Source organism: Lynx canadensis, chromosome B1, assembly GCF_007474595.2.
Source record: "Lynx canadensis isolate LIC74 chromosome B1, mLynCan4.pri.v2, whole genome shotgun sequence".
Classification (NCBI taxonomy): domain Eukaryota; kingdom Metazoa; phylum Chordata; class Mammalia; order Carnivora; family Felidae; genus Lynx; species Lynx canadensis.
The window spans coordinates 170408993-170430454 of record NC_044306.2 but is presented as its reverse complement, the minus strand read 5'-3'; the positions used below and the strand labels follow the sequence as shown (position 1 = coordinate 170430454).

The 21462-nt window shown below is 36.5% G+C and overlaps 1 protein-coding gene across 1 annotated transcript in view; it reads right to left on the bottom strand.

Moving 5' to 3' along the window:
- The window catches only part of ATP8A1 (ATPase phospholipid transporting 8A1), a 231850-nt gene that overhangs the window by 158665 nt on the left and 51723 nt on the right, over positions 1-21462 (bottom strand). Inside the window, 3 exon segments of the mRNA XM_030313951.1 lie at positions 344-413; positions 2925-2998; positions 12687-12727. Of these exon segments, the coding sequence (XP_030169811.1) occupies positions 344-413; positions 2925-2998; positions 12687-12727 (185 nt within the window).

Here is a 21462-nt window from a genome sequence, read left to right as displayed (position 1 = left end):
GATACAGCAAAGCCAAATAATAATTTGGGCCAGGCGAATGGGGACGATTAAATACGCGAACACATGTCAAAGTACTTAGAACTACTAAAATTATCATCATCGGGCTGTTGGCTATTACATGAAATATTAAAAATGTTACAAATTATATCTGTGTGATGGACTATATTTAATCAGGCAAGTAAATCTGAGTCTTCATCTCAGTCAAAGACACCTCTTCATAGTGGCTCAGCAAGAAAGTATTTGCAATTAGATAGTCACTTCAATTCAAGACAACACCAGAAATAAAGCTCTTGATTCCGTGTAATAAATCAGTAAAAATTAATAAACCTGTATTAGATCTTACCTGCCTAATTTTCAAGTTTGTTTCACCATCTAAGTTGGATGTTTCAATGTAGCACATGGCCTGGGGTTCACTGTTATTTAAAATGGAAAAGCAGAGAGATTTAGTGGGGGAAGAAAAGCAAAATAATAACTTATTTAAATGCTTAGACTCACTGAAGCCTTTTGTTTTAAACAAAGCTTTAGTCGTCTAGTTTCATGATGATTTCCATTCTAAGTGCTAAATGCTGGGAGGCAGAACCCATGCGTCACAACTCATGGATCAGCTTTTCAGCTAGAACGACCACAAAGCAATTTCCTGATGCCAATCAGTACTGATCTTCAAGCTAATGTGGATGATTAGATTTGTCATGTGATACTTAAATTGCTCATCCATAACGACACGACACAGACTGTATCTGAAATGTAAAAGCAGTTTTGTGTCCAGATTTATCTTTAGCTCAAAAATATCAAGTGAGATTTCATGCTTGTAGCCCATGTATAAATTGGTTAAGGAAAGTGATTAGAAAATTCCAGATTGCTGCTTCTATAAACTTTCAGTGACTACCTTTTAAGATGAACAGGATCATACGAACCATAATATTTAAATTTTAAAGCTACTTTTAAAAACTGTGTGAGATTTTACAATGGAAGTAGCTATATACTTTAGATACATACTTCTGTTTTTGTTTTTTTCTGCTCCTGTTCTCTTTCTTAAGGTTATTTCAGAGATTCTTGTGGCAGAAAAAGCTAAAACTAAAACCAGCCAACTTGGCCATATTGCTCCTTGACCTGAACCTAGGAGGTCCATTTCATGGGTCCCCACCAGAATGTGTTTGGAAAAGTTTAGTGAGTGGTGGCTGGCAGAAGGGATGCACATTCTCCAGCATTATCACAGGTACTACATCCTGGACTGTGTATATCCTTTCCCTTCACAATGTGACTTTATGTGCCCAGCAAGTACAGACAGGTGAGTCTGTCATCTAATTGTATCCTCAAGTGTAAGGAAAAACGTTCTGAAGTTAAATCAATCTCATTAGCACTTGGTTATACAATAAGCCTTAGTAACATCATGGAAGTATAAATGTAATCTCTGATAAGCATATGTATTCAAAGTTAGAATGGAAAAAGTTTGTCAGTTACAAATACCTGGATCTTCTAATCAACTTCCAATTTGTACATGTGCAAAACACATTATTTCAAGTTTCAGAAATGGGCAGGTAGCTTAGTTTTGTGGCCTGGAGATTTGTGAAAATTGCTGAAACATACGGTCAATGATCAAATATTTTACAGATTCATTTTAATGTAACTTTGCAAGTTCTTCAATTCACTCAGTGGATTTTTTTTTCTCCCATAAAGGCTTATATTTTTTTCCCAACTGGAGAAATTTTTCAGTATTTATATTTTCGCTCTATTATATTCAACATATCATCTATCCAACATTTAACTTGGCTCTAGTAACTGCTAATTTGTAACTTATATATACATTTGAAACATAAATGGCTTACGAAATTTTAAAACATATCTTCCGACAATATAGAAGCATGGTGACAGATGTTAGGTGAACAATGCAGATTCCATACTTTGCCAGTAAAATGCATTAAAATATTACTGATCAATATGTCCAAGGCCATTCTCACATTAAAATGAGACTACCATTCTATCTTTTTTTTTCACAAAGCAATTTTTCTAGGACTTTACATGGCTAGGAAGTTAAAAAGTTAAACGGCTGACTTCTATTTGAAGTGGGGCAAATAAAATATGCATCTGAATTCAGAACATTCTCAATCCCTTAAGACAGCTGTTACTGAAGCAGTTCTTAATAGTGTTATGAAAAAGCAGCAAGAAGTTTTACATAAGGGATCATGCTACATAATAAATATTTCAGCAAATTATGGTGACATCCAAACGCAAGCTACAGTCAGAGAGGCAAAGCAGGCTTTTTGATTAGTAAGTGGAAAGATGAAACAAGATGCATATCACAATACAGACACTGGTAGACGGCTGAACTTTACCATGGGAACATGCACTTTGCCACTAGTAACAAGTGGGATAAAAACTGATCCCAAAGCATGCAGTACAAAATGTACAACATCCAGCTTTGTGCAGGGGGTCCTCTGTAAACCCTATACAAGCCCAAATTATAGTCATAATTGCTGAAGGGATTCTACAGAACTCACAGTAAGTTTCAAATATAAGAATAAGGCAAAATTTCAATGACTTCATTTCATGAAAAGCTTAACACTGTTCAAAACAGTATCCTGGAGAGGTATTAAATTCAGCCTCGGTATTTAGGCATGTTGTTAAACATGGATATATATTAATGATGCACAGGAAATTAAAATCTACCTTTACTGGCATGCCTCATGAACTCCTATTGAGAACAATAGGAGCTGAATCTTCCCACCTGAGGGACAAACAGCATCCAATGTTGCATTCATAAAAGGCCTTTAAAACATTTGTGAAATGTCTATCTCCAAGAAGTATAAAAATTTTTGTGTTTTACAGGAAGAGACATAGAACTCAACCATCTTTGGGTGTAATTGTTCTCTGCTGTAGGGTGAGGATCCACATACACACATCCTGTACGACTCAGTGGTTCTAACCTTGAGGACAGGCTGATGAGATCTGCTGGGAGATGTTCCCCATTGGTCACTTTCACTATTTCCCCTACTGCCACCTACAGGTCCCAGTTTAAAATAATTGAAACGGAAAAAAAAAATGAAAAACAGAAAAAAGAAGAACCAAACAAATGGACAAAAGAGACAGAAAGTTTGAAATTATTATAGAAAATAATACATGTTAATAAAAATGTCTAATGTCCATTTTTTCAAAATTTATTTTGATCAGGTCTAAAGGCACAAGAAAATGTGAAATATTAAAGGATTACTCAATTTGAAGCCCAATTTTCAAATGTGGAAACTTTTGCTCCTTCTTTAAAGTTTATTCACAAGACTGTCTTCTCAAAAACAAAATTTTATATAGTTACTTTATCTTACAGATTTTCCTTTCTCCAATTCCTCACCCTCACGCCATCTAGTGTATGACCACTCCTACCCAAGAAGGAAAGAACTGTGGGAACAATTCTTTGAAAAACCAAGTATATTAGTCCTCTCCACCACCATCCCCAATACACTTAAAAAAAAAAAGTATTAGAAATTTTCTGATTCCGAAACATTTTGAAAGTTAACTGCATACATATCATTACCTTTAATGCAAAGCTGTAAAGACATGGGTTTTAGGAAGTTAGAAGGCATAATCGCAGCCTTTTGAGTTGTTCAATAATTCATTAAGTCTTAGTGATGCATTGTCTTAAAAGGGTAATAAGCCTTTGAACCCAGGAGAAGTTTTTCAGAGAGGGTATGAAATAGACATGCCAGGAACCTGTGTAGACTTGAATGAACAGTTTGAGTTATTTTACTCTATATTTTACTTTCTAAACTTCTATATGTATTTGTTATAAACTAAAACTTGTTTCTTCAAATGGAAGTGAAAAATCAATGAAACACAGTAACTTTCAACAATGTTCATGCTTTATTTTCAAACTACCTCAGAAAGGGTGCACTATTCGTAATTAATAATTGAAAATATTTGGAAATTAAACTGTTACAAACTGTTGTTTATGTTTACTGTTAAATAATGCTCATCTGCAGGTGAGAATCACCATGTCCTTATTCTGATAGTGGACAGTGTGGCATAATGAAGGGATCAGATTAATTAGGGATTAAATATTCCCACCTTGACTTAGTCGTTAAAGTTAAATAGCCAAAAATAAGACTTGAAGTCAAAGTTACGCTTTCTGTTAAATGAGGACACAAACTTCTACCTATTTGTTAAGATTAACGTACATTCACAAGAGTAGTGCAAAACTTTTTGAGAAAAAACAACCCTGAAAGGTGGCACTTTGCCACTGGGATATAAATACATAATGGAAGAGGCTTTATACTTTGAGTCCTACTAAATAACTAAATGCAATGAGTCACACAATCTTTTAAGAAGTAATAATCTTTGGAGGAAGTTAATCTCTGTGGCTGCTATAGTAAGATTTAGAAACTATTAGGGAACCTGGCTGGCTTAGTTGGTGAAATATGAGACTTGATCTTGGGGTTGTGAGTTTGAGCCCTACGTTGGGTGTAGAGATTACTTAAAAATCTTAAAAAAAAAAAAAAAAGATAGAAACTATTTCCATCTACCGTATCTATACTTATACTACAGTATCTGTGAGCCACCAGTGAGTGTTTTTAACGTTGAGGAAATAACTCCTGTAAAAATGCTCCAAACTTTAAAAAAATATGAGCACAGAGCTTTCTGGGAGTTTCTGGGGGTGGATAAAGGCTGATGAAAAGTATTTTTTAAAACTTTCAATTCAAAATTATGTATAAAGTCAGGGCAATATAGTCAAGTATCTTCATGCTTTGGAGCATACAAAAAATAAAAAGTGTAATTAATGGTACACATACATGATATTCTCTATGATAAATTATGTCTCTCTGATAGGCGTAATCGGGAAAACACGATTACTTTCTTAAATTGCTGGAATGCTGTATTATCACCTTGAACTTTGACCATTTAGATGGTCAGTCATCCACTACATTTATCAAACTTTTATTTAGTACCACCGAGTGCCCATTGTTCTGTTGGCTAGGCATTCTTACAACTTAAATAAATAAAAACTTACTGAATCTAAAGAAGAAGGAGAATCAGGGAATATCAGAGTTTCGTCATCTCCTCCCTCTTCCTCACTTTAAAAGATGTGAAATCAAGGCCTGGGAGATGAAGTCTTTTGTTCAAAATCACCAAGCCAGGGTAAGAATCCTGATTTCCTGTCTCCTAGGCAGAGTGTTCTCTAGTACCTGATGCCATCTGGTATGTTGAGGCAGTGACAGCAAGCTCAACCGTTAAACTCATTCTCACACAGCCACATGTGGACCAGTACCTCTACTTCAGTTTTAGAAACCGACCCTAATTAAAGCTATGAGCAAAGAAAATTAGTAACAAAAAGGCTGACTTAGAAACCCATTAATTTTAATTTTTCCGGAAATAAAATCTATAGGTGACACAAAAATCTCCCAGCTATAAAGTATGAAAGTACAACTACCTACAGTACTTCAACTACCCATAGACTTATTTCTATAAATATCTGGAGAACTTTTTGCTCGGTTAAGTGTCACTAACTTGTTATAAATCCAATCACTTTAAATAATGACCTGATTAAATAGATTTTGAAAAAAGGACACTGTCCATATTTATATGTGGATTTTACAAATAAAACTGTCCAAGGAAATGATGATAAACAACCTCTAAGATATTAAAAAACATTTTTCTTAATTTATATTAGGACCAGTTTTACAGTTTTTAAACCCCAAACCATTTCAAAACCGCATTCTTTAAAAGGTAACGGTGCCATATGTTCTGAATACTAATTCATGACTGTCTTAAATATGAATAAAACAAAAATTATCTAAATTCAGTCATGGAAAGAATTTAAAAGAGCAAAATACTTCAATTTTTTTTGTTGTTGTTGTTGGAAGAGTATGGCGTTTCAAAAGGTATGACGACAAAAAAGAAATCATTCATCCATTTTCTTGCACTAATGTCCCATAAAGATCAAGAAAGTTTGGAGGGATATATTAATGCATCATAGAAGAATTTATCATGAACAAGGACTGCAAGATAAAAATCAATAGAACCCCATCCATGTACGATATAAAATAAACAACAGGAAATCTCATGAGTTAGTGGTCCACACACAAGGATCTGGATGTAGCCAGAGAGAGAGCAGACTTCTAATTGTAATGATAACTTTTGAATTACACAGGATAGTACCTATCACTTATTCTATATGGCAAATAAGAAAGAGTCCATTAAGTCCAATCAATTTTTTAATGTTTAATTCAAAATCATTAGAGAGGTTTGAAATTCTTCGTTTATTCCTTATTTCCTTGGAGAAATCACAAGGTCAATGCAGGGTAGAGAAACCATCCTCTACACTGTTTGAGCATCAGTAGGTAATCTCTACCTTGATGAGAGAAGTACAGTGTCAGCAGGTATATACTCTTTGCCTTTTATTATAACTATATCTCCAACATTTACCTGAAAGAAAACTGGGAATTGGTTAATTATCTGCATTGAAATATAGTTACAAATATACAACCCACTGTATTTAAGCATAGAACACAGTAAAAAATGGTTACTGGCAAACAAGAACCACTTATCTTCACAAAACGGCATAAAATGATCTAGGAGTGAGGCCAAGGATGGGACAGTCCTTTAAAATATGAACACTGTATCTTTTTTTTCCAACTACAGGGCTTAGCTTAATAAATTCATCCATTTTATCCACTGACATCTCAACTTCTCACATTCTCTATGACATAAAAATAAAAAGGAGGAATTTACCAAAGGTGATCTTTACCCTGCTTAAGGAAATCTCAGTGCAACTGGAAAAGCTACCTACCATATGTATGATCATTATTCCTCATGATGGTCTTATAAAATAGGTTTTGATTATAATTTACAGTTTAGAGAGGGAAAAAAAGAGAGTCTTATTAGCTTCTAAGTTATTTCCCTAAGATCACAGTGAGAGGAAGAGGTTAGACTCAAACCCTTATCTGACTGGCTGCAAAGCTTGATTTTGCGTAAGTAAATATAGTAAATCTATGTTGTATTTTAAATTAAAAAAAAAAAAAACAGCTTAATATCTTCCTGGCTTTTCTACCCAGTAGCATTTTTGTGAACATGTCCTAAAGATACATTAAAGATATAATAAGCCCAGAAACTTTCTAGAGGTGATTTAAGTGATATAGTGTCATAGAGTTTTGAGCAAACATTAGGACTCCAACTAAGTCACAACTGGACCAAGTTACACTGATAACCACTCTCATTAGATCACAAAAGTGCCCTGTTAGGAGCCAAATAAACCTCCAAATAAGCTTCAATACTTAATCAAGAGAAGAAAAGTCTTTTTTTGTTATTGTTAAAGCCTTTTTGTTCTTTCCTCTCTCAACTTTTTCTTGAACCCTGAAATAACACTTTATTGGATGGGGGGAGGAGAGAATTGTGTCCTCAGTAGGAATCACAATAAGAAATTATTGCAGAGTCAGACCACTGTGGTTACTTTATATGCCGGGGGAGGAAGTTAGGCAAGGTTGGAGGGGGTCTTCTCGTGTATTGTATGTATGTTGGCTATCCAGGTAGGGAAGCTCCGATTCAAGGGAGATTTTAGCTGAAATCTGGATGATTGGAAACGGACAAATTTCCAGGGACGTTGGAATCAAACACACCAACCCTCAAAAAAGGGGAAGTAACAAAACCCTAGCAAGTATAGGTGTAAACAGGCCCGTTATGTGTTGTGATCGTACTCTGATAGCACCCAAGATCAAGAAGTATAAGGTCAATGGAGCTACGGCATTTGGAGAGAATGTTACCCAGGCTACCATTTAAATGTTCTTTAATCTCCTATTGCATGTTAATGTTTGCTACCCAATCAGACTATGTGCTTCATAAAATCGAATAGTTGTCCACATTATAGTGTAAGAGTTTAACAGTCAGACTTACAAAAATCCCTTACTGATCCCACTGCTTTCCCACATCTTTATTCATTGTTAAGACAAAAGCAAGGCTTGTGGTCATTCAACTGAGGACTGAAAGAAACTATTAGCACCTTACACGGTATGAAGTAGTTAGTTACTCAGGGCTCACCTGAGTGACCAAAGGCTCACCACCGAGAGCTAAAGCAGTTCTTGCAGTACTATGAGGACAGCAGGGAACTTACCTGCCCCCTCCTTATGATGCCTGTTTTAGATCGCTTCTCAAACACGACCAAGCACCTCTCTTTCTTTTTTTAGTTTTGCATTCCTAATGTGGCATTCCCCCTTTCCAGCCTAGTGTGTGCATAAGATTAATGGACAGAAGAGAAAGTCAAGTTGGTACAAATTCCTTGACCACATGTTCTCAGTGGAGGAACATCATGACAAAGCACTTAGTTCCCCAAATACTGATGTTAAGGAAATATTCAGGGCTTTAGACCATCACCTTGAGCCTTCTCAAGTCACTGACATTCATACCTACAACTGAGGATTATGTAAAAGAGTAAGTTTATCAAACTGTAATGGACTGATTTAGAATCTTTGTCCAATTACAGACCCCAGCATATTAATATTTTTACTAAGGAATTTTTGGAGACATAAATTCTAAATCCAAACAAAAGCATTTCATGCTGGAAACTTCATGTCTTAAAGCAGCTTTAGGGAGTGACCTGTACACCTGCAAAAAGCCCACCACTCCATACTTCTCTACAAAGCCAGCAGAATGTGCTGAGTCTAAGATCCCTCCTAAATTCTCCACCTGCAACTATCTCCAAAACCTGTGAACAATTTCAGCTGCATCTCAATTTGAAGAACTAGACTTTGCGGTCAGGGCCATGGAAGGCAGTAGCTTACACGTCAAGAGTGGAGATGCAGTGCCTTGTATAGGGCTTTGTCACTGCAATACTTGCTTTGGAAGTCAGACAGTTTAACTTTGTGCAACAGAGAAAAGTCTTCAGGGCAAAACTGGAGAGATGAACTATTAATGTCTGAGAGCTGAAGTGTGCCCATCTGTGAATGACTGGACGTATGCTGTGCAAAACTGCAGGTCCTCTGAGGACAATTAAAAGGTAGCCGCAGTAGCCACACATTTAGAAAAACAAAGAAATCAAGTCCTGAAAGAAAGCCCCGTTAGCGCCGCTAAGGGTAATACGCTTATTGTATTACCCTGGCATGAGGATCAGACTCTTGGTTTCAGTTTATTGATTTTATTTTTAATTGCACAAAATGTGACATAAGCTAAAGAGAAGACTTGTCCCACAACCTGGCTAACCCAACAAGCAAGGCTGCTTGCCTGTCTACTCAGTGTTCAATAAACCATTTTTACATAGTTGACATCTTAGCGTAAATGCCTCTGTTCTTCTCACCTATGATTATATTTCATGACACAGGGACCCTCATATGTCTTGCTTGCTGTTCACTGCTTGGCACATACACTCAATAAATATTTGCTGAATGAATGGTATAAAATATTTCTATGATGCCACAGTATTTGAAATTACAACTTTTACTTATCACAAAATATGCAGAGTGTAGAATGTTGTAATTTAAAAAACATTTTCCCAGGGCACCTGGGTGGCTCAGTCAGTTGGGTGTCTGACTTTGGCTCAGGTCATGATCTCACAGTTCGTGGGTTTGAGGCCCATGTCGGGCTCTGTGCTGACAGATCAGAGCCTGGATCCTGCTTCGGATTCTGTGTCTCCCTCTCTCTCTGCCCCTCCCCTGATCACTCTCTGTCTCTGTCTCTCAAAAATAAAGGTTAAAAAAAAATTAAAAAATACTTTCCCTACTGGTGGATATCCACATTAGTCTACCTTTTCATTGTTATAAAAAATGTTACAATAGGGGCGCCTGGGTGGCGCAGTCGGTTAAGCGTCCGACTTCAGCCAGGTCACGATCTCGCGGTCCGTGAGTTCGAGCCCCGCGTCGGGCTCTGGGCTGATGGCTCGGAGCCTGGAGCCTGTTTCTGATTCTGTGTCTCCCTCTCTCTCTGCCCCTCCCCCGTTCATGCTCTGTCTCTCTCTGTCCCAAAAATAAATAAACGTTGAAAAAAAAATTAAAAAAAAAATGTTACAATAAATATTTTTATGCATGTACAGGTTTTTTCCTCTACTTAATCATTATTTTCTCAGGTTAAATTCCCAGAATCCCCTTTTTATGATTCTCAATATGAAGACCTAAATTATTAATCCACAATAGTATGTGAATGAAATACTTCATAAAACAAAAAATCTTAAGTAAAGTAGAAGTATAGCAAATGAGACACCAATATTGCTTAAATTTGCAACTTTCATAACTAGGTTGATATTACACTGAATCTGGTTGCTTATTACAGATCTTCTTGCTTATTGCCAACTTTTATTTCCTATTTATATAACAATTTCAATCTTTTGTCCTATTTGGTGCAACTATTTTTCCCTATTGTGCCTAATTATTTGTAGTGGCTTTTGCTGTGCATTTTTAAAAAAATTTATAGGATCAAATTCCAGACAGCTTGAGATCTTGCTCTTCTCCAAATATTTCTTAAAGTCTTTATTCTATTTGTATGTTTTTCAAGACCAACATTTTAACATTTAAGCCAGCTGGAATTTATTTTAGCATGGGATGTGACTTAGATATAAACTACATTATTTCTTGAAACTTGCAAGTTGGTGATTTCCAACATCATTTATTAAATAATTATTTTATCAATGATTCTTTGCCCTCTTTATTAAATATTAAATGGGCTTTATTTCAGGGCATCCTAGTCCCTTTTCTTCTAGTCTATTTTACTCTATTTATCAATGCCTATTTTGGCAACAGAACCATACTATCTTAATAACTTCTGCTCTCCATTTTACTCATCCTTGCACACAGCTCATTTTCCCAAAATATTCTTCTATTTTCTTGACTGTTTCTTTTTGAAATTAAGATGAATAATTTAGTCAACTCTTGAGGAAAAAGTAATAATTTCCCTGGGATTATATTGCACCAATACTTTGGACCAACTGGTACTTTTGGTTTTGCTAGGAATTTGACATAATTGCCCATTTATGTCAATCCTTAACACCTAAAAAGCTTTGATGTTGTCTTTACAAAGGTCATATACATATCTTAAATTTATTTGTAAGCATCTCACATGCCACTGGGAATGAGATCTTTCATTGTATTTTTCTAATTTGATATCTACAACAAAAGAAATGCTGTTAATTTTTGAGTATTTATCTTGAATTCATCATTGAACCAACTTTTAAAAATTCTAGTTAATTAAGTATCTAATACAAATTATTAAGTAACATCAGTTCATGCTGGCTGGGTAACTTTTGGCAACACTTTAAATTTTATTCCTCTGCTTCTCTAAGTGGGATGCGCAGGGAGGGTGTGGCACTGATCTCCAAGACAACAAAGAATGCTAACATTATGGGTAATCATGGGCTGCTGATTTCTTGTCTGTGAAAAACTGAGTTACAGTAATTCATTCAATCTTGAAATAATGGAAAAAAAAAGACATCAGTAAAATAAGACATTGTAATAGGCTAATTTTAGAGGAAAGTCATGCATGCTTATCTCCTGACTTTATGACTGCTTACTTTGGATTAGATGGTAAGAAACTGATATATCAATTTATTAAGAAACGTGTCTAAGCTAATTACTATGACAAACCTAGTAAATGATACACATTTATAATACAATTCAATTCGTCATACTTGATTACATCCTACCAATCTTCTAAAATGTTTAAATCCACAAGTGCCAAAGAAGAGCAAAAGGAAACTTCTTTTGAAGCTTTTTTTGAGCTTTTTCATTTTTTTATTGTGCTTCTCTGAGCGGTGACTATGACAGGACTAAGGAAAGCACAGTCAAGGTATTTTCCTCTTTGTTACTTTTATGCCAAAGACCAGAGAGAGTAGTGAGTTTTTAAACACGCAGGAAGGGAGATGTCAGTCTTTATTTTGGCCACTGATTTAAAATGAGAAAAATGCAGTCAACTGAGAGGGAATTTGTTCCCTGCAGGGACACAAGGTGACTATGAACATCACAGGGCAGGATTAAGGGAATGGCCTTTAAGCTGCTGGGAAATACTGGAAGGCAAGTAACCAGCTGAGTGGGACACCTAAGCTGTTCCTAGCAATCTCAGAGAACAAAATCCCCCAGGTAGAGTGGCTTTGCCTCCAAAAGTCCTTCACCAAGTTATAAAGGTTCTTCGCCTGCGAATAGAGTTAGACTCTAGTTAGACTAGAGTTAATGGTCTTCCAGGACTAAGGGAGAGCTAGTAACAATTGCTTACCTTTTGAAACTGAGGTCTTAAAAGCACTTAGATAACACATGTTAAATGATGACTCAACTCACTAACTGCCATGTTACATGTCCTGTGAGCGTGTTAACCTCTCGAGACTATGGAATTGATTTCCAGTTCATTAGAAAATGATGTTTAGGTTAGTAAGTTTTTTTTTTTTTTTTTTTTTAAGGAACTCTAATTCTTAGTTTTGCTTGGACAGTAGATGATTAAAGCAAAAAGTTTCAACACAAAACAGTTCATGGTTAAATGAAATCTATGAAAAACAGTACTCAAAATATACTATGAAAAACAAAGAATTCCAAATATTACTTTTCAAGTCTTTCTAGCATATTTCAGAATTAAATGAGAGTGACTAAAGACTCCATGTATGTTTACAACATTAATTACTAAACAGCTTTCGTATCAGAATTCACGACATTTGTTTACATCACACACAAAAATTGTATCTATTAGAGTACACATCGATGCGCTTCTTCTGGAACAAAATAAAAATCAATGCATACCTTTTCCCAGTGCACAATTTCCCAAGCACCATTTCTCAAAACTGGAAAAAGAAAAGGTGACATTTTTAGAAACATTTTTACTACTTATTAAAAGCCTGCTTCTGAGGCAATGATCATTTTAAATGGACAGCTTCAAAAAATGAGCCAGCAGCAATTTTTATAGATTTAAAAATTAATTATGACAGCAAAGATGGTATAAAATTACGCAAAGAATTAAAAAAACAACCCATGCACATTTTAGATCCCACAATAAAACATTATTAGCAGAGGGTAATCTCACTGGTGCTCAAGGGCTTTCTTGAGCACAAAGAAGAATTACAGGCCACGGCTGGAGGAGAAAGCCACACAAATGATGTGAAAAGGGAGTGACAAGCTAAAAGAACATTTCAGAAGCCATACAGTAGCAATGTTTAAAAAAAAAAAGAAAGGGTTTACAGGCACAGAAGAAACAGATTTCACATTGGTTAGTAAAAATTTAACACATAAACAGATAAAGAATTTGCGCCTTTAGTTTTCTAATAGTGCAAAATTGCGTAAGTTTCCATATTTGGTTTACTGAGAAGAAATGAAAGAAGAGGCTACTATTAAATTATGATAGAGGGATACTTTCTTAGTGTCTTATTACTGCTTCACAGCAGTAACATTGCTCAGTACATCTTTTTTCATCCCCAGTATGTGTCTGTGGCATAATATTGAATATACCAATAGACACTAAAAGATAAAATAAAAAAAAAACAGTAAAGATAATAATGCAAGGTAGAAAGTACAGCACTTAGTACTTAAGGAATAGGTCAAGGTCAGTCAACAAATTATCCCCACAGTAAACTGCATGAGGGCAAAGCCAGTATTTGCACCATTTAATAATATTCCCTGGAAACAGCACAGTCCCTGGTGCAAAGGAGCTACTCAGTAAATATATGCAGGAGAAATAATTGATCGGTACAAAACTTTAGATTCAGATTCTTTTGATGTTAGGAAAGTTGAAACCTGAGCCCTCTGAGGTAAATCACAATGATAATAACCTCCAAAATGTTAAACAGCAAAAACAGCATTAGTCACATACCAACAGGTCTTGCAGTCAGTATTACGATACAAATTAGTTTAATGTAAATACAATCTTTTTTGCTTTTCAAAATTCCCTGAACACAAGGCTGTGTCTTATTCATTTTCTCATGGTACCTCACAGCACTCCTAGTAAGACACTCAAATGTTTGTTAAAGAAATGAATAAGTCCAACAATGAATACCCTACAGTGCATTTTGGTGAATCCACTTCATTAAATTAAAACAATAATAATTCCACGTTGAAGAGCTAACACTAAAATATTTCCAGTACAATTTCTATAACTATATGACCAAGTTAAAGTTCCAATTTTTACAATATCGTACAGTTATGGGTCAAGGATCTGAACAGCAGGCATCCAAAAGTGATCACTACATTCTAATACAAAACTCTAACGCCCGCAGAGTTTATCAAACTGATCCCAGGACTACACCTGCTCCTTAATGCTGTTCCCTGAGTACAAGAGGGTCAGGGCATGAGACAGAGTAAAAGGCCACGGGTACAGATGTCGTCTGTCACTGCTTAGCAGTGTCTTTTTCACAATTAGTTGTTACAAAGAATAAAGAATAAATGAGAGGGCTCTGCCTTTTAATGGCTTAATCCAGTAGCTACAATATAGTAAGTACACTTCTCAACAAAGACAGCCAAGTGCTGCTCAAATCAACTATAACTAAGATTAACTGACACTGCATAATGCGGTCAAATTTGCAGTATTTTAAATTAGAAAAATATTATTCAACAGCAGCCAGAGTCCTTTACTGCCATTTAGTTTCTTCTGATCTATCTCATATATTCCCCCAATTGCAGTACTTGGGTTTTTAAAAAAAATCAGTGCCCAATATTTCTAGAATTGAAATTTGGCATGAAAATGAAGACTTCAGCTTATCTGGAAAGCTCAGAAGGTCACTCAATTCCCTCCTGAGCCTCGAACAGAGCAGTGGCCACCTTTCTCCATGGGGCTCACCGCATTCATGGTTTCCTGTGTTCTCATACCCAGCCTGCTTCCCTTATTTAGGGCAACTGCCTGGCTCATGCCTACGAGGTTTGCTTTTATTAACTGAGGTATAACAAAATGTACAGATCTTAAGTGTTCAATGAGTTTTGAAAACTGTAAACACCTGTGAATCTACCACTCATCACAACATATAAAACTTCAGAAAGATCCCTCATGCTCTTTTACAATCCATCCCTCCATCTCTAGAGGCAAATATAAATTAGTCACCATAGATTAGTCTTACATTTCGTATACATGGACTCATACAGTATGTGTGTATCTGAGATTCTGTCTATCTGTAAGTGACGAATCATTAAATTCTACACCTGAAACTAATATTATACTGTATGTTAACTAACTGCAATTTAAATAAAAATCTGGAGAAAAAAAATATATTTCTCCTTAAAGTGAAAATTGAAAAAAAAAAAAGATTTTACATTTTCCTAATTAAAGTAACATGGTGCTATACTAGATAGATTTCTAGACTCTGTATTTATTTTACTGATCAATTTGCATATCTTCGCAATACATGGCATCTTGATTATTGTAACTTTATGGCAAGTTTTGACATTAAGTAAATCTTCTATTTTGTTCTTTTTTTATATAGTTTTGGCTATTCTACGTCCTTTGCATTTCCACATAAATTTTAGAATCAAATCATTAATTCTTAAAACAATACCTCCTGAGATTTTTGATGTGGGGCTTGAGTCTTTCAATCCCTGGGCAACCTCTATCTCTGTATTTATTTACATCTTCATTAATTTTTCTCAGATTTGTTTTTGTAGGTTACCGTATAGGAGTCTTTCATTAGATTTATCTATTGATATTTGATAACTTTTTCTTATATTGTAAATGGTATATTTACTTCATTTCCCACTGGTCACTGGTAGTCTATAGAAATGAATTAAACTTTCATACAATGACCTTGCTATCTTGTAATTTTGTTAAATTCACTTATTAATTTAGATAAGGTTTTCTCACTGTTTTTGTAGCAATACTTTTAAGAAACTTAAATTCTTCTGATTAGTGATGCTATATTGTTGTTTGAGGTGGTTTTATTCTCATATGCCTCACTGTTCATCTCTTTATTTTTAAAATCTCTTCTGCTCTTATATAAAAAAAAAATCACTGAAAATTAGGAAGACGTTTTACTACTAAAAATTTCCTGTTGATTCTATGTCTTGAGCATCTCCAATTCTGCATCTCCTCCACCATCACCAACACCAGCACCCCTACTTGAAGCAACCATCATGTGCCCCCAGCTAGAGGTCTGCATTAGCCTCACCATTAGTTTCCCACATTCACTCTTGATCTCTTTCAAATTTAGTGTCTATAGCATAGCTATAATAACTATATATAATGATTATCTATATTTGTACAACTATGGATTATTATGTATCAGTCCACATATCCTTACATACAAATATATATATATTTATATATATAAGCGATATATATTTGTATATATTTTATATATTGTTATTTATATATTATATACTTTATATATTTATATATATTATATATTTATATATTTTATATATACATTATATATTTATATATATTATATATTTACATATATTTAATATACATATAAATATATATGTAATACACATACATAATATACATATAAACGATTAGGTCACCCCTTGCTCAAAACTCTTCAACTGGCTCCCCTTGGTTCATAAAACAAGTCCAAACATCTAGAAGGCCTTTGATTAACAGCTCCTGTCTAGTCAACCACCACCTCCCGTAGCTCCCTCTGCCCCTCCTCATACCCTGTGGTGAAAGCAACATGCTGTTTCCTGCCTCAAATCCTTTGCACATTTCCGTGACTGGAACCTTCCTTCCCTCCATCCTCACCTAGGTAACACCTACATAAGTTCCAGATCTCAGCTTTAACACAACTTTTCAAGGGACATTTCATGACACCCACTCCTTTACCACTCCCCTCAAGTCCAAATAAGCTTCCTGCTCTTTTCCTTCAGAGTTTTAAGGCAGTTTTACTATGTATTTAGTTGAGAGACAATTTATGTAAGGGCCATCTCCTGCCCAAGGCTGTAAGAGCTGTGACAATGGGAACATTTTCTATTCTGTTCACTGCTGAATACCCCGTGTTACAAAAGAGTGATACAAAGGCACTCAGTGAATACTTGCTGGATGGAAAGCTGGATTCACTAATGTGTTTGGGACCATATGAAGCCTCAGTAATAGTTACATAGATTTACTAAAGATACAACCCTGCCTCCCCAGTAAATCCCATGTTAAAAACAACATATACACAATGTTTACAAAAGAGCTATATGACAAAACAAGTTGGTAATTCCTCAGAAAGTTAAGCACATAGCTACCATATGACTCAGAAATTCCACACCTAAGTATGTATCTAAGAGAACTGAAAACATATGTTCACATAAAAGCTTGTACACAAATGTTTATTGTAGCATTATTCATTCATAATACCCAAAAAGTAGAAACAACCCAAATGCCCATAAATTAATGAATGGTTGAATGAAATGGGGCACATCCACATGATGGAATATTATTGAGCCACAAAAAGGAATGAAATGCTGATACATGCTACAGCAAAATGAATCCTGAAGTATGCTAAATGGAAGCCAGACATAAAAGGCCACATATTGTATGATCCGATTTGTATAAAATGTCAAGAATAGATAAATCCATAGATACAGAATGTAGATTAGTGGATGTTGGAGGCTTGTGGAAGAGAGGAGTGGGGATTTAATGCCTATATGTATGGAGTTTCTTTTTGGGGTGATGAGAATATTCTGGAATCAGTGGTGATGGTGTATAACTATAAATACATGAAAAAACCAATGTATACTTGGAAATAATAAATTTATGCTATGTGAATTATAACTCAATAAAAAACAGCTACATTAAACGATGCCAATGAACTCTAAATTTAAACACTTGCTTAAAATAGACTTCTCAGTTTTATAAGTTCCTAAAATGATTCCAGTGTATGGACTATATATATATAGCCAGCATGAGCAGTTGGAAATGTTTATGTAACCATCGGATGCACTAACATGAGTGTCCTCTGATGTCAGCTCCAGGCCACCCCTTCCAGATCTGTAATCTAAACGAGCCCTCCTTGAAATGCTGCCACTTCGCAGATGTTTGTTCGTTCACATCTAAAAATAGCCCTGAACCACTCTACTGGGTCCCACTGAACAGGATGGAAGTGTCATAACAGGCTTCCCAAACACAGCAGACCAGCCAGGGAGTCTTTGCTCCACTAATGAGGGTGGAAACCTGTAGTACTTTCGCAGAACCATGGAAAACAATCCTCCAAACCTGCTTCATGTCCCCCTTTTCCCTCTGCTCCTTCCCCGCATCCTTGCTCCCAAGGCTTCTTTCTGCACAATTGAATTGATCTACCTCCTTCCCTTAACCGACCTTTCTGCACTTCCTTCACTCTCAATCCACCTGTCCTCCTACTACCTCCTAGGGGCTCTCTGCCTCCACCCAAACGTTCCCTCAAAATTCATCGTTGAAGAGATACACTGGAAGATGTCGCTGGCTGCAAAAAACGTGCACGTCTAAGAAACTTTTAAATACATATTCAGTGGACGATGTTTTCTATCAATTATAAAATCAATGCATGTTTGTAACAAGCCAGATAGAGCTATATAACAGGTGAGCTGACATTCTCTCATCACATGCCACTTTCTTCAGCTGAGGAATACTAACTGATGCATCGTCACATACCTTTCTCTAGACAAACATGAATATATGGGGGTGCCTGGGTAGCTCAGTCAGTTAAGTGTCCCGCTCCTAAATTCGGCTCAGATTGCAATCTCATGGTTCATGAGCTCAAGCCCCATGTTGGGCTTTGCACTGATAGTATGGAGCCTGCTTGGGATTCTCTCTCTTTACCTTTCTCTCTGCCTCTCCCCTGCTCACTTGCTCTCTCTCAAAATAAATAAATGAACTTTAAAAAAAGAACATGAACATATGGACTTTTGTTTTCTTTTCTCTAAAAATTTACTTCTCTGCAGCTTGGTTTTCCACTTAACATGCCACAGATGCTTTCAGAACAAAGCACAGAGATGAGCCAGTTTTGAAAAACAAGCCACTACATGGATACATCCATTACAATGGGTCAGCCAGCTGAACAGTCTTGTAAGACTCCGTAGAACATATCCACAAAAAGCTTTATCAAGGTAGAGGATATGGTGCAGCAGAAACATGAAAGGACAGGGAAGCATCAGGAGTCTGAGAAACTTCCAGGCACAGTTCTCCAGGGTCTCTTCACACTCATCTAGGACACAGATTTTGAACCTCCATTAAATGTACAATAAATCTTAATTTTAAGAAAGCCTGGAGAAAAGTTTCCAAGAGGTCTTTTATAGCCCCTAGTCAATTAGCCAAAGCAGACTGTATAACAGGATAAACCAAGTAAGCTATCAATCTATACACATCCTTAAACTAAATAGAGAAGCTGGTCTTGGGTGCCTCTGGGGGAGTTTCAAACCCTAGACAACACTTTATAAATCACCAGCTAGTGCATCTTGTTCTGCTCACAGCCAGGTGTCCCAGAGATAAGCATTGGGTATTTCAGTCCAGCTGTGAAACAACTCTGGTTTACACAACAGCTAGACACTAATGTATTTAACTATCTTTCTTTTTTTTAATTTTTATTAAAAATTTTTTTTATGTTTATTTTTGAGAAAGAGAGACAGTACGAGCAGGAGAGAGAGAGAGAGAGAGAGAGAGAGAGAGAGAGAGAGAGAGAGAGAGACAGAATCTGAAGCAGGCTCCAGGCTCTGTGCTGACAGCTTAGAGCCCGACACAGGGCTCGAGCCCACAAACCGTGAGATCATGACCTGAGCCAAAGTCAGATGCTTAACCGACTGAGCCACCCAGGCGTCCCTCAACTATCTTCCTCTTGATGGAAATTCTGATTTCTTTTTTTTCCCTACCACCTCAAACAACACCGAAATATATTTATATGACTGTATTCTATTGGACAGGATCCTAAGAGGAAGATTGCTGGCTCTGGGCATTTGTGTCTGTACTTTTATCAGACATCAGATATAAACCACATTACCGGCCCAAGAATCCTGTGCAATCTATACTCTCACATGCAACATATGAAGTTCACTGACTAAACCTAGACAAGCACAAATTGTTATCAATCATTTGGTTTTTGGCAATCTACATGGGTATTTGTTATCTATTCTGAAGGCTATAGTGGCCTGGATTAGTCAAAGTGTAAATTACCTTTATGTCTCTACACTGAGTTAGAATTCTAACCCAGTGCGGTAACATTGCTTTGAATGTACGACAGACCCTCGCTGCTCAACCAGTGGTCCAGGGACCTACAGCATCATTTGGAGGCTTGTGAGAACTGAGAATAGGTTTCTACCTTCTCCTTTTCCCTTTCTTTTGTTCTTGAAGTATAAAACTAGAACCAGAAATAAAGACCGGAAGTGCATAGCTTTCTTCAAACTTGAGGCTAGACCCATCTTAGGATACAGAATTCTGGGGAAATTGAAAATCAGCTCATGACATATAAAATGTTTCTGTACAAATAAAGGCTTGAATACTGGCTAAAGATAAAAGTCAATCATATAATTCACTTTGTCTCTACTTCAGAATTGGTTCCTAAACACCCAACCATAGAACAATTAAAATAAGCAATATCACGTGTATTATGCTGGTGACTGAAATAACAACGCAGCTATTTTTAATCACTGACCTCCTCTGACCCAGCTGCAACCACGTTTAGAGGAAGTGAGAAATTACGCTGGGTGCTTTTCTGAGCTTTTAGCTTTTCCGGGACCCAAAGTACTTACCCCATACCTCTAGAATATCAGAGTTTAAGAAGGTGAGCTGTGGGGATGATTAGTGATGCCTAGTGAAGGGGGCTGAAAGCAAGCCATGGCAGAATTGAGAATGGCCTGTCCTATGGTGCATTAATGGCTCATTCCTTTATTGTTTTTCATTTTTTAGTTTTTTTTAATGTTTATTTATATTTGAGAGAGGGAGAGAGAGAGAGCGAGAGAGCATGAGTGGGGGAGGGGCAGCAAGAGGGGGTGTCAGAGGATCTGAAGCGGGCTCTGTGCCGACACAGTGAGCTCGATGTGGGACTTGAACCCACAAACCATGAGATCATGACCTGAGCTGAAGTTGGACGCTCAACCAACCGAACCAGCCAGGCGCCCCTAGCTCATTCCTTTAAATGCAAAACTCCTCTCTCTGCAGTTCCAGCCAAACACACCTGCTACAGTTTTCACCCGGGCTAATTAGTCTGACAGCATGCAGAAGAGAGCTCAGACTTTCAACAAATACCTCAAACGTAACCTGTTTTTACTTAGCAGGATACTCCTTAACAGCTTTGTTGTAATGGATTTCTGTTTTGAAATGAAAACATTCTGTTAGAGTCCCTTGGGAGTTCCCTAATCAAAGGCCCTGGAGAAACTGGCAGGCTCTCAGGACCCAATCAAACGCTGCACAGGTACAGGTGCTCACTTAGAGTCTAACACTGGTCTTCTCAGAGAGAAGCTGTCACCACTGTAAATGAAAGAGTTCATCACTGGGGCTGTTACTGAAAGTCGCTGGGGTGCCATTCGTGGGCAATCATGCTACTTCTTTAAGTGGGTAACAAGGGGCGAGTTATCCGAAAGGATGATGGGCACCAGCGAGGTCACAGAGGATGGAGAAACCACAGAAAACGTGGTACACTCTGGTTTC